The sequence below is a fragment of the Anas platyrhynchos genome, chromosome 11 (genome assembly GCF_047663525.1).
Source record: "Anas platyrhynchos isolate ZD024472 breed Pekin duck chromosome 11, IASCAAS_PekinDuck_T2T, whole genome shotgun sequence".
Classification (NCBI taxonomy): Eukaryota; Metazoa; Chordata; class Aves; order Anseriformes; family Anatidae; genus Anas; species Anas platyrhynchos.
This window is the reverse complement of record NC_092597.1, coordinates 6,929,482-6,942,909: the sequence shown is the minus strand read 5'-3', so window position 1 is coordinate 6,942,909 and position 13,428 is coordinate 6,929,482. Positions and strand designations below refer to the sequence as shown.

General features: G+C 45.2%; 2 protein-coding genes across 6 annotated transcripts in view; one reads left to right on the top strand and one right to left on the bottom strand.

The window, feature by feature from the left end:
• The window catches only part of TEX9 (testis expressed 9), a 46,509-nt gene extending 35,021 nt beyond the window's left edge, over nucleotides 1-11,488 (bottom strand). The window contains exon 1 of the mRNA XM_072043525.1: nucleotides 11,419-11,488. The gene's annotated coding sequence lies outside the window, so the exon portion shown is untranslated. The remainder of the gene's footprint in view (nucleotides 1-11,418) is intronic.
• RFX7 (regulatory factor X7) overlaps nucleotides 1-13,428 on the top strand; it is a 79,904-nt gene that overhangs the window by 14,815 nt on the left and 51,661 nt on the right. For 3 of the 5 annotated variants that reach the window (XM_072043509.1, XM_072043507.1, XM_072043508.1), the window contains 6 exons: nucleotides 950-1,080; nucleotides 1,672-1,715; nucleotides 2,107-2,189; nucleotides 3,761-3,839; nucleotides 7,195-7,384; nucleotides 8,302-8,433. Coding sequence is in view for 1 of the 5 variants with exons in the window: in XM_072043506.1 (XP_071899607.1) it covers nucleotides 11,019-11,164 (146 nt within the window). In the remaining 4 variants the exon portion in view is untranslated. Of the gene's footprint in view, nucleotides 1-949; nucleotides 1,081-1,671; nucleotides 1,716-2,106; nucleotides 2,190-3,760; nucleotides 3,840-7,183; nucleotides 7,385-8,301; nucleotides 8,434-10,627; nucleotides 11,165-13,428 lie in introns of those variants that run through there. The other 2 variants (XM_072043510.1, XM_072043506.1) reach the window with 2 other exon arrangements.

Genomic DNA, 13,428 nt, shown 5'->3' with positions numbered 1-13,428 from the left:
ACATCATATTTTCTAACTATCTACCAAGCCTTTTACAGTATTTTGTTTCCTTTTTAACAGATTGGTAGTAACGAAGCTCTGTATCTCTGCTTTGATGGTGTTTGTCCTCAGAGATGGTTGTGCCACTATATCATACGCTATAAGCTGCAGCAGCACAAATAGGGCAGAATTTGGGCCTGTAGCATCTAGTTAACTGCTCTGCGTGCCTTCAGCTGAACTGATACCGTTCTGCCCCCTCCCCTACCTCAGTGCCGGAAGAATAAAGCAACTCAAAGTCAAACTAGTCAGTTGCTGTAATTCTGGAAAGATTTTTTGTGCAAGAAGTTGCCAATTGCACAATCATCCATTTTCTCATCAAGTTGCAAACAGCCAGAAGGTACCAAGCCCCTCTCCCTGCATTGCAGAGTGAGGAATCTCAAACATTGCTTTGGTAGCTGTGCCCTGCTGTTTTAACCCATTGAGGTATTTTCTAAAGATGCTCTTATTTCCATGTGCTTGGCTGGTGTTATGGTGACCATGAGTGCATAGATCAAGTTACTGGTATGGGAGCAGCCTTGCCAGGAAGCCAGAGGGCATATTCAGTGCAAACTGTTTTTAGAAGCCTAAATAGGCACAGCTCTAAGTTGGGTGCCTGCTATGTTAATAAAAGGACTAGACATTATTTCTGGCCAACCTACCTCCTGAATGTGGATAAAACACAGCCTGTATCTGAGAAAAGGATCGGTCCTGGGCTGATATCACATTTAGCTATCTGGCCCTCACAGGACTGTGTAAATGGCAGTATCTTAAACTTGGCTTAAACGGTTGGATTCCTCAGCTTGAGTTCTGCCAGAATTTAGGGAGAGGACTTTGTTAAAACCTGAAAGCAGAAGTAAACAAACCTCAACCAAACAAAGCTGCCTAACATGGGAAATTTTAATTAACAGAATGTGATCAACTCATTCTGCAGGTTAAAGTGAAAACGAAGAGCAGAGGGAAAGCTGCCCCTGATCCCTGTCTTACTGATGTTGAAAGAGATCTCTATTCCTTACTTCCTAAAGGAAAGAAAATGATCTGCCGCAGGAAAATTAAGTTAGCAAGGTGACCTGATTTATTTATTTTCTCCTTTTTGTTTGTAATGGTGGTGGTAATAAAACACCCAGATCTGAAATGCACTGGTTTGTAAACTGAGCTGCTCCCGTAGAGCTTATTCAGATTAAAACTGCTGAAAATCTCTGAGTGCTATCCCAAAGAGTAAAATCCATGATTTTATCCACTTTAATCCCCACACTTTGCTCCTATGCTCAAATTATATCAGTTGTAAACTGGGAGCTTTTATCTGAATTTCTATAATTTCACACATAACGTTAATTAAAAAGCTATTTAAATATATCAGCCGTCTCTTGGGTTCACTTTAAAAATAACAGAGGACATGAAGTCCTCTCTCATATTGATGTTTATACTTTGGTCTATTTTTCTTTTGAATTGTTAGAGAAATGTTAGAAGCCTGAGAGTCTGAGAACGGCTGTTTCTTGGCTGTATGTGGTATTGATTTGTAAGAGCAGTGACATTGTAACTGTTAAACTAATTAGAAGTTTTGGCAATAAACTGTTAAGACATTGATAAAGCATCTTGATAAAGGATGCCATTCTTCTCCTATCTAAACTGATTTGCTATTGATTTTTTTGCTAGGTTGAGGATCCAACCCAAACACATTGGTTACGACCACAAAGATTGTGAGTACCGAGAAGTCTGTGACCACCGCTGCTGACTCATTCCCTGCCACACTCATCTGACATGGGAGCCCATGCCTCCCCTCCCACCTCCATTCACAAATTATCTGCTCATGGACTGGGTTCCCTCAAAAGCTATCTGGCTTCATCCCCATCTCAGTGGTACCTTTCTGATACCTTGATTTTGACTCTGAGGTAAACCCATTGCCTAGGAAGGATAAGTGTGAGTTCAGCCAGATGAATTATGAGCAACATTTTCTTTTCAATTTTCTTGTCTCCAATCCCACAGAAGATTATTTTAGTCCAACAGAATACGATCCTGTCCTTCAGGTAGATGAGCCAGTCATTTTACATCAGCATGCAGTGTAATTATCCTGTGTGTTCCCTATAACAGGTATTCTACTCAGAGTTTTCTTCCACCTGAAATCTGGATGTGTTGCTGACTTCAGGATCACATAGTGTGAACTTTCTGCAAAAGTAGGTGAAGGCATTAAGAATCTAGACCTCTGTATAATGTCATAAACAGAATTAAACAGTCTCTCATTTCTTACATTGCACCCTGATAAGAAAAAATAATGTGCATACTCCATTGAGCTCTATGCTGGTGAGGAGAACTCCCTGTGAAGTTTATAAACACATTCAATCCAAGTAGATAACATGACTATTTTTTCCCAACTTGATTCAGATTATTAGTCCTCAAGTCCTCACTGAGTAATACTGCATTTTTAATTTATGCTGAGGAAGACTTTTCAGTGGGATTATTTGCAAAATGAGACTTTGTCAGCTATTAGAGATGGGATCATTGCAGAGTTACTAACGTTTTGTTGCTACTTACCACAGGCAGCACAAATCTGCCTAGCATCTCTGCTAATTATTTAGATTGTAGCAGACAGAAAGTTAATAGAGTTACTATTGGAAGAATTTGTCGTCTATTATGTAGTGAAAGTGATTTTGATCTATGAGCAGTGTTGGAAGGAATCATCAGTGCGAAAACTCAACCCGGATCTGTGTCCACAATATTCTTGTCTTGCAGGAAGTAGTGGGAGTTCACATGTGAAAAAGAACTGTTCACAAATCAGTATCCCTGGGAGCTCTCTGAATGACTTTCCCTGCACTGTGTGGTATTCTGCAAAGAGAAATATCCTCTTTCTTCTTCATGTGCCTTTTTATGGCACAAACCATTCACAGAAAGCCACATGTGTAGCAGTTCACACTGGTTCATCTGCAGAGGATGCAGATTAGGATCAGGTACAAAACAAAGGTTCTAGTCCATAGCGGTGACTACAACGACTATCCTTAAAGCAAAGGTATTCTCAAAACAGTCTTCATTGTTAAGTGATAGGACATGAGGAAGTGGTCTCAAGTTGTGCCAAGGGAGTTTTAGATCAAGAAGAATTGTTCACAGAGAGGGTGATCAAGTGTTGGAACAGTCTGCCTAAGAAAGTGGAGATGTTTAAGAGGTGTGTGGACATGGCACTAAGTGACATGGTTTAGCATTGAGACTTAGTAGGTCAGGCTAATGGTTGGACTTAAAGATCTTGAACCTAAATGGTTCTATGATTCTATGATTAAAGTCTTTCCAAATTATAGTGTGATGAATGCTTGGGAAGCTTTTGCCTTGCCTTTAATCACAGCTTAACTGGAATCATGAACAGTTTTCATAATGAAGTCCACAGCTTGCAAAAGATTTGTATACCAAGCGTATGTGTAGACCTTGTTGTTCCAGATAGTACTTCTTCCCTGAAGCATGCAGTGACAAGCTCTTCAGTATGTTTATTACTGTACAACACCGTGAGCCAACTAGTGTTTATTACTGCTGTGCATTGGGTCAGTGCAGCGTTTCACCACAAGAAGGTACATTCTAGATGGATTGTGCCTGAAGGGCACTATCCCTTATGGATCAACCCAGTGGGGTGAAGAACCTCTATCTTAATAACGATGCACTGAGCTCCCACCTCTGCCTCAGGGGAGAGTAGGTAGAGTGACAAGTCCTGTCTGTGTACTTCCCAAGCACAACCAGTCTTGATTTGTACTTGGTCTTTTTCCAGAGCTCTGGGATGGAGAAAATCCTACTCATGTCATGTCTTACTCCATATGGCTGCGCTAAAGCCAACTTCAATTACTGCTGTGAGTATTACGTTGAGTAATTAAGTCTATGTAATGCCATTATATATGCGTGCATTGTACCTATATTCTCAGAGCAAAGGTGCATCCATAAATATAGGTACCAGACTGCTACATACGTAGAAGACAAATGGTATTTATTCTACATTAATTAATGTTGCATGCAGAATTTCCTACCTTTTTAAACATCTTGAATGCCCATTTTTAGACTCTAAATGTACACATTGCTTTGACAACTGACCATTGTAATCTATCTTCTTTCAACATATGTAGCCATACTTTGTTCATTTAAGTACTATCTTGTGCATCCTCAATCTAAGTGCCATTATTGCATTTCTGTTTCTACTTAAATAAAAATAATCAATTGATTTAATCAATTTAAAGATGGAAAGCAAGTAGTGGTACTCCCAGGACTCCAGGGAGTTAATAGGTCAAGTTTGACAGGAGTCAGGTGTGCAGGTGTTGGCTTTATTGGTCATCGCCTTCATTTATAGTTTGTTTTTTCTTAGCTGCTTGTTTCAGATTAACATTACACATTAAGGATAAAATGTGGCCACCACTGGGATTTTACTGTTCAGAGTAACTTGTTCAGAAATGTTGCTTGAGATACCCAGTCTTTGCCATTGTATTCTTCTGCTTGAACATTTCTGCCTTAAGACTACAGTTATACACAAACATAGCTAAAAACAAAAATGCAATGGCACTATCATGGATATTAAACCCTGTTGCTTTAAGGGGCACCCTCAACAAAACTAGGCCAAAAACTTGACCTATTTTAAAATACATGGCAATCTGTTCTTTTAAAAAATCATTCACACTTCATTGAGTCCTTCTCTCTCTCCTATGCCATGAAAAATACCATACAGTAGCAACATTCAGAACTCTTCTGTCTGTACAGTTTCCCAAACATGTATTGCAAGCTTAATTCTCCAGTTTGACAATTTAATTTTTCTCCATCACTGATCTTGAGAAAGAAACCATCTTAAATATTAGCAAATGCGTAAATTGAACTAATTAGCCGAGCAAAATGGCTACATCAGTACACTCTCTCCCTGTTGTTTACTGTGATGAACCCATTTGGCAACCAAGGTCTTAGGATCCATACAAGATTTTTGCTTCTAGGGGCTTCCATGTCTTGAATTTGAAAACTGGGAGCAGCGAGCCATATTTCTCAGTTATTTTGTAGTTTGAAATCTGGCTGTGAAACTCTATTTACTTTGTGTTGGACTGCTGCCAGAGGAGGCCTGGTTTTAGCAGATGGTCGTGGAGTGGATGCCAGACGTTTCCTGCTGCATCCTGACCAGGCACTGACAGCAACGCTCCTGGGCCCAGGCAGTGCTGCCTTCAGCAGCCACCGATGCTGAAGATACAGTGACTGCTGGCACAAATACTGTGAAGAGTTGCATGATGCAGGCCTTTGGGCTAAAGGCTGTGTGGAGGAGAGGGTCCTGACAGCTTGGAGTGTGTGCACGAATAGACATGGTGCTTGGAGGTGGTGGAGTTGTGCGCCAGAAGACAAGCAGGAGGAGAGCTGAAGTTTTGACCAAAAAGAACCGAAGTGTTAAAAACAGATGGACATGAACCAGTAGCGATGAGATGAGTACTTAGATCTTAGGCAAGACACGTTACTGTCTTGTTGGGAACTTGAAGAAGAAAGAGATGAGATGAAACACGAGGCTATGGCATCACAGCGATGTGTGAGGTTATCTGTCTGCTCTGTGAGCACAATGTGCAGGTAGTATTTTCCTTTCCCTTCATTTCTGGGGAGCAACTTCTCTGAGAACAAAAATCTTGAATGTGTCCTCAGGCTGGTGTTTGATCTTTGAAGACACTTCCTGCTCACCAGATGGGGAATCAAAGGACAACTGCTGTAATCACAAGCACTTGGGTTTCGCTGGATCACTGTCTTGTCCATTTACATACAGGAGAAAATGCAAACAAATTTCTCAGGAGGTTGTAGGACTTGGAAATCCTCCAGAATTCCTTCAGGCAGCAATTAAGGACATCCATCGTTTATCTGGGAATGCAGCTCTTGGCCCAACATAACTGAAATTGATGGTTTCTTGGGCTAGGGCCTGTGCCACATGGCTCTGAGTCTGGGGATTTGGTGCTCTCCCATCCTCTCCTATCCTGTCTGGAATTACTGTATTACCATGTTACGCAGTGAGCTTCTCTGGGTCACGTTTCTGTGCAGGTGGCCACCACTGCATGCAGCAAGGCAATTCACAGGAGGTGCTGAGCCCCCGCAGACAGGGGCCAACCCAGTCCTTGCAGTCAAGCCATTTCAGGCAGGCAACATTTACTTTTGAATCCTCCTGCCTTTCCAGGTTACTACTGAATCTCAAGAGGAAAAGAATTAAAGACTGAGGTGTTGTTTGCTTTGTTGCATGAAACTTGCATGCATTTCTCCCTCCTTGTCTTTGATTTTGTTAGTCTCCCTAAAACTGAGCTTCTGGGTCAGCATGAAAGACAGCTGACAAGATCAGACATTTGCATAGGGGTCTGACTAAAAATATTTTCACCCCTAACTTTTACCAGCAAGGTTATCAAATATTCAACATAACTGAAAATGGAAAGATGCCAGTGCAGAACCTGATTCAGTTAAGTATCAAACTCTGGTATTTCTGTCAGTGACAACCTCCCTTCCTACTTATCAGCCTTGCTGTAAAGGCCAGTCCAAATCATTACTTTCATGACCCACTGTCCCTTTTTAAGTAGTTTTCTTAGGCTGCAGTAGTTAGTGCCTATTTCTTCTTTATTGATGCCTTGCAGCCTGAAGACAGCTATGTGATACATAGGAACACCATACTCATAACTTTCTCAAACTCAGCACCTGATCCCATTTGAAATTAAACTGAGACAAAGATTTGCCCCAGAAAACTTTACAGATGAGGCAGTCTATGGAAACAAAAAGCTTCAAACTGTCTGTATCATTGAAGAACTTGGACGGACCTTGGGAATTTCATCAGGTTATCGTGACTTCCAGGATGTGAGTGATCTGTATAGTATCCCAGCAAGACACCACACTCCTTGTCTGGCCTGCCATGGTAAGCTATAGCCAGGCCTGTGTGAACCTAGACCCTCAGTATCTTGCTTCTGATGATCATCTTAATCTGCATGGAGTAAGGGCTGCACAACCGTTCCATTAGCATCTTAAAATGGCCTTGCAGAGATATAAAAGACTAAATGGATGGCAAAGCAGAGAAGAAATGGAGCCAGTGAGGATGGTTTCCAAGAAAACTGTTTCCGTAACTAGTCAACGTGGTAGCTAATACTTGTACTCTGACGGAGATGAATTCATGATCATGGGGCTTGCCTAATACTTCCCTACCTTTTTATGTTTCTCATTGTTTTCCAGGTTGTGATACTACCCACTGCACAATACTTACACACACTGTTCAGATGCTGCAAGAACCAGGACAGTTTGGCAAACTCCTGGCCAAGCAGGCTATCCTTCAAATTCAGATAGCCCCTTTGTCACGGTGCGGTTTGAATGCAGCCCAGTTTCTCCTGCCAGTTGATGTGACAAGAGTTTGAAGATTTTCTAGGTAAATTAGATTTTTTAAAATAATTGAAAACATACAAGCTAAAATACAGACGAAAATTGGTTAGGTGTACTATTAGTTATTGCACTCCCATTTTACTAGTGCTACACATGAATAGAGATAAGAAAACAGTCAGAACGGGGGGGAGATGTCTTGGGCATAGCTCAGGAGACCTGGAGACAGACAACTTTAGGGAGGAAGAGTTGCAAAGAAGGCATCAAAATGGGGTTCAGTTGAACCAGTGTTTAAAGCTTTTAGGAAGTGCCTTTTTTAGCAAGGTTTTAAAGGCAGTTATCCTCACAGAATTTGTTTTATGCTTGTCTTGAGGATGAAGATAGCAATATTGCATTATTTATCTGCCTCTTACCCTCAGTGTAGTCTCTGAATGTGCAGGCCTCTCCTTGGCCCTGCGTTGGACACAAGATGGCAGATCTGTCTCTATTGACAGGAAACGGGGAAGAGCACTCGCCCCTCAGTGCTGGCTGCTCAGCAAGGGCAGCAAGACGTTTGTTACTCCTTGAGAGCACGAGACAGTACATTCCCCAGCTGGCAGAGACAATAGGCTCCAGCGCAATAGGCTTCCAGCACTTCTGAGTTAGAAAAGACAGGAATTTTAGCACTAATACAAAAACATCCCTTTCTAGATGAGCAAAAACTGTCTGCAGAAAGGGAATGTCTGTAAACAGAGGCACAAGACCAGGAAGCCCCTATCCTACCTTGTCTGAGTTCAGCTGCTGTACTCCTTGAAAGACATTTGGGAAATGGGAAAGTAAAAGTAAGATTCCAGTCCTGCAAATACTGTTCAGGTTTCTGACATGCTTAAACTTAACCACGTGCTTTTGTTTACCATAAAGGGACCTAAAATTAACCTCTTTATGTTTTTATTATTATTTATTTTTATTTTTTATTGTACTGACCAGGAGCCTCAATCTACATGTCCAACAAAACTATTCAAAGCCAGTAAGTACAAGGGCTGCAGTAGAGGGTTGCAGTGGTCCTAGGTGGATATTCCTGGAAGGTCTTCAGTGCTTTGTCAGCTCATCTGAGAACAGGTTAGTCTCTTAGCAGTTAAATAATCCTCCTCAGTGTCTTCAAGTTAATTGTGTCAGCACAAGCTCCTCTTTGTTTAAACAATTATTCTGGATCTATTTCGTCTTTGTTTTAGTTGTATATTACCATGTAAACTGCATATAAGAAGCTGCCATTTTTCTTTCATGCATTTTGCAGAGGTACAAAGGCCGTATGAAATACAAGGCAAGTTCAGCTGGTTGTGCAGGAGCCAGCTAAGTGGCCTCCATTTATTGGCCTACCTAATACATAAAGGGAAGAAGCCCTCATCCAGTGTTAATACAGGTGTATAAAAAACCTGGGGCAAACCTTGTGCTTTATGGGAATGTGAGAAAAACACTGCAGTAGAGTTATTCCTAACATAAAAAAAAAGCTTTTGAAGAGCAGAGCACAGCCCTCTGTGCTGATGCTATTCTATTCTATAACAGACCTCTCTGGATTTTGTCCTTTAAATCTTTAGCAGCAGTAACTCCCATCAGCTGAATCAGTCACGGGGGAGGCTCCAAGCAGGCCAAACAACCTGAAAGATAGTTTATGCTCAGGTAGCACAGGGGGCAGTTTGGTGTGGCCATGTGCCCTGGGCAGCTCTCTGGGGCACCTCTCCTGCCCAGTGTGTGCTGTGCAGTCACTCTGGTCATGCCACCAGCCACCGGTGACCTTGCTGGAGCTGGAGCATGCCCCCTTTCTTTCAAGATCTGGCTGAAAAAAACTGTTACATTTTTCTTTACTGCTAGGTCTAAAAAGGAAGTATTTTCTTTACACCCAATTTTATTTGGGGCCTCTGCGTGTTCCATCAGAACTACTCAAACCCAGCAAGCAACAGAAATGGACTTATAGCTGAAAGGCTTCACATGAAAAAAGCACAGGAAAAAGTATTTAAAAAAAAAAAGGTGAACTGATGGTGAGATACAGGAGTACAGACGTAGCTTTTGAAGCCTAGTGACCACTTCCACCACAAAAATGCAAGCTGGGAGTCTGGCCCACTTAATTAATTTGGCACATTCTGCCCTAAAACACCAGGTGTGATTACAGGGTGGCAGTGGTGGTGCTGTGGTGCCTGTGTGTGTCCAGCGCAGCAGATTTTACAGAGTAGATGTGACTAATTTCTTTTTTGGTCATCTGACGCCAATACAGCTATAAATAAGTATGATCACAATTTGACGTTGCTGGGAACTAAATTCTCAAGGAACTAAATAATAAATATGTCTTCCAACTGTTGGTTTAGGCTGAAAGCAACACTGAAATTACGTATATTTTTTTCAGTTTATTGTAATAGTGTATGGTCCTGCAAACATGATGCACATCTGTTGAACCTTATTCTGATGTGTAGGCCCATCGATTTCAATTAAGGGGAGATATGCATTTGCTCGAATCTTTTTACGGCTGGGATCCAAGTAGGTTAAGCTCTGGCTCAGATTTCATGGGGTCAAACAAAAGATCTCAACAGAGGCAACCCTGACCCTGTTGATACAATTTGTATTAAGTGGGAACCAAACTAGAAAACATCACCAGGAACACCTTTGTTTCATTTTACCAGCTTACAAGTGTGTTGATGTAGTTTTCCTTGCAAAAAGCATAATAGGTAGGGATTTTGAAGTGATTGCCTTTTTGTTTACTTCTGATTACAATTTTTACCTTTCTTCTCTTCTTGGATGCCCTTCAGAAATTTCCAATTAAAGTTAAAAAAAAAAAAAAAAGCTTTTAGTAGAAGGGAGGAACAAGAGAAAGTCGTTTTCGTAATTCTGATGAGAGGTTTTACGAGGAGCAGAAAATCACCATCCTTGGCACAGCCGTTAATGACCTTACTTCGCAGCAGTGGGAATGGAAGCGGAGATGCACTTTTTGAAACACTTGCTTTGGTCGGTGACACCGTCATTTTCAAATACCGACCTCCTAAATTGAACAATGTAGGCAGCGCTTTATGGGTTGCGTTCAGGCCTGCATTTCTGGGACCGGCGTGAGCCGGGCACTCACTCGCTCACCCTCAGGGGCAGGGAGCGCGAGCACCCACCCCGCAGCCCCGGGCCGAGCACCCGCACCCGTCCTGCGCTCCCTGGGGACGGCAGCGGGGCCGGGGCTCCCCCGGTGCCCCCCGAGCCCCGTCCCCGTCCCCGTCCCAGCCCCCCCCGGCCGCGGCCCGCCCGCTGAGGCAGCGCCGAGCCTGCGCACTGCGCGCCCGGCCGGGCAGGGCGGCCGCGGGGCGAGGAGCGGCGGCGGCGGCGCGGGGCGGGCCGGGCCAGGTGCTGCGGGGCGGGGGAAGCGCCCGGGCACCCTGCGCCGAGCGGCAGCGGGAGGAGGAACGGCAGCAGCAGGAGGAGGAGGAGGAGGTGGAGGAGGAGGAGGAGGCCGGGCCGCCATGCGCCGTGCCGCGGGCCGGGCTCGCCATCCTGCGGCGTAGCGGCGGGACGCGGCTCGGCTCCCCGCCCGTGATGTCCCCCGGGCGGCGGGGGAAGGCGACTGACGCGAGGGCTGCGGCAGAGGCCTAGTGCCCGCAGCGGGCAGCGCCGCGCCGCCACCCCGCCCGCCCGGCCCGGCCCCCCCCGGCCCCCGCCGCCGCCGCCTCGCCCCCATGGCGGAGGAGCAGCAGGCGGAGGGGCAGCCCCCGCGGCGGCCGCCCGGCACCCCCGCGCCCCCCGGGGCCCTGCCGGCCCTGGTGCCCGGGCTGCAGGGCGGCGAGGCCAGCGCGCTGCAGCACAAGATCCGCAGCTCCATCTGGTAAGGGAAGGGCCGGGGGGCGCCGCGTTGGGGTGAGGGGAGGGGAAGGGAAGGGGAAGGGGGGGGGGGCGCGGCCGCTTTGTGCTCCCCCCCCCCCAAAAACACAGGTGTGCCCCTGCCCGGCTGCCAGCCCCGCGCCTCGTTCCGTTTTGGTGTTGTTTATTTCTCTGATTCCTGCCCCCCACCCCCCCACGGACGGCCCCGTGCGCTGAGGGGTTGGGGCGGGGGGGCTGCCGGGGCGGCTCTGAGCTCACCTGCTGAAGGCGTTTGGCTGAGGCGGCGCCTGGCGCAGCGCTGCCTGCGCGGCCACCGCTCGGGTTTTGGGGCTCGCCCCCCGGCGCGGCGCGGTGCTGCATTCCTCGCTGCAGAGCCTCGCAGCACCAGGGCATTTTTCCAGCCTCCTCGTGCACCCCTGCTCGCGGAGTTTTTCCAGGCTGGCGAACAAAACGCAGTTTTGGCCGAAACTTGTCACGGTGGCTTGCACGTTACTGCCCGGTAACCCGTCCCTCCCACCCCCCAGTTAAATAAAAACTCACAGAAAACCAGCGTTTCACTTAAAAATATGAATTTTGCATGCGTTTGGGGTGAAGAGATGAATTGAGTTGAACTTGCTCTGCAGAGGAAATATTTTGTCATTCCCCCCCAGCCCCAATCCACAAGAGGCTACCACCTGCAGTATTTACATTTTCTGTGTGCTTTTAAAAGCTGCTTTTGGCTGAGGGGGCTGATACAGCATTGTGAAACTGGGGAATTGTAAATATAGGTTACTCATCATAGATCATACTTTCCATATATACGCACCGTGTATATAATATGGCTAAATACGTGTGCTCATCCTAATAAAAACAGACTGATGTAGCGTGCATCTCAATTGATGCTATAGTTAGCGTTTATGTTTTGAATCCGTGTGGCTGTCAAAGAAAAAAAATCCAAATATAATTTTCCTTTCAGGTTATTTTACTGAATGGCATACTGAAATTGTGTCTATTGTTTGGTGGTTGTTTTTTTTTTTTAGAATTGAAACAGTAAGCAGTAATTCATCCGTCCTTAATCAACACTTGCTACCTTTTGTTTTGTTTTTTTCTGCAACATGACCTAGAGAAGAAATACACACTGCAGAATTTCCTGTCTGTTTAGATCATGAAATCTTCCCACTGTCCTAATTTATTACGATATTTTGTGACGTCCTTTTTAGATTTTCTTCTCTTTCCATGAACGTGCTGTTTGGAAATGAGCCTTAGAGAGCATGTTTACATTACATTCAGATTAGGTATCATGTCCAAGTTGAAGACAAAATGGCTACTAAGCAAAACCTCCCCTTTTATTCTGGGCTTTCTTTTCAAGGAAAAAGAGCGCATACGTTAGCATTTTAAATGAAGATTGCTTATTTGATTCAGGTACACTTGATGAATGGCCTGCCTGCCTGTTCGGTACAAAGGAATGCAGAGTTTTACCCGATGTGAGTGGCTCGCCTGGTGCCAAGTGCCTGTGACCAGCAGAGGTTTTGCCAGCACCTTGCAGCCCTGTCTCCTGGGGTAGTTTCACAGACATTCCTCCCATGAGCGTGACCTTTCCTCCCTGGCTACCTGACAGCTCTCTGCATGGGGCTGGAACTTCCCTGCCACTTTCAGTGTCAGTTCCTCGCAGGTTTTGCTGCGGAAATGCAGTATTTGGAGATCAGGTCATTCCTGCAACATAACCTGTTCTCTGGCATCTCCAGAGCTTTTGTCTGTGACTGCTCCGAGTTGTGTGTGTTTCCCTGTTTCTGTATTGCCGTCAGCCAGACCTCGTTTGGAGCTCGAGTTCTGTGTCAATTCGCGTTGTAGTGTAGATGCAGTTGTTGTTTTTGAGGAGCAAGGCTGAGGAGCATTGCCAGGGACATTGTGCATCCTGCACCCAGAGAAAAGAGTGGCAAGTCGCCTCTTTGCAGTTGCAGTCCAGGATCTGTTGTCCTGTTCGGTAGGAGCCATGTGCTGGTAATGAATACACAGTGTGAGAGACTGTGGGGAGGGCTTGTGAAAATGGCAGAGCTCTGCTGCTACCAGAGCTAGGTGCAACGTGCAGAAGAGCTTCCTCTTTTCTGCTTTCCCTTCTCTTCCTCCCCTCCTCCTGTGCCGTGCCAGTGGTGTGTGCTGGCCAGTTGGCATGCCGGAGTCCTCGTTTCCTTCCCCAAGGATTTAGCACACCTAGATAAGCGCTCGTCTGGATTTATTTTTGCCTTTTTTCTCACAGGCGTTTGTGTGCACCGAAGGGATATTTTTAGT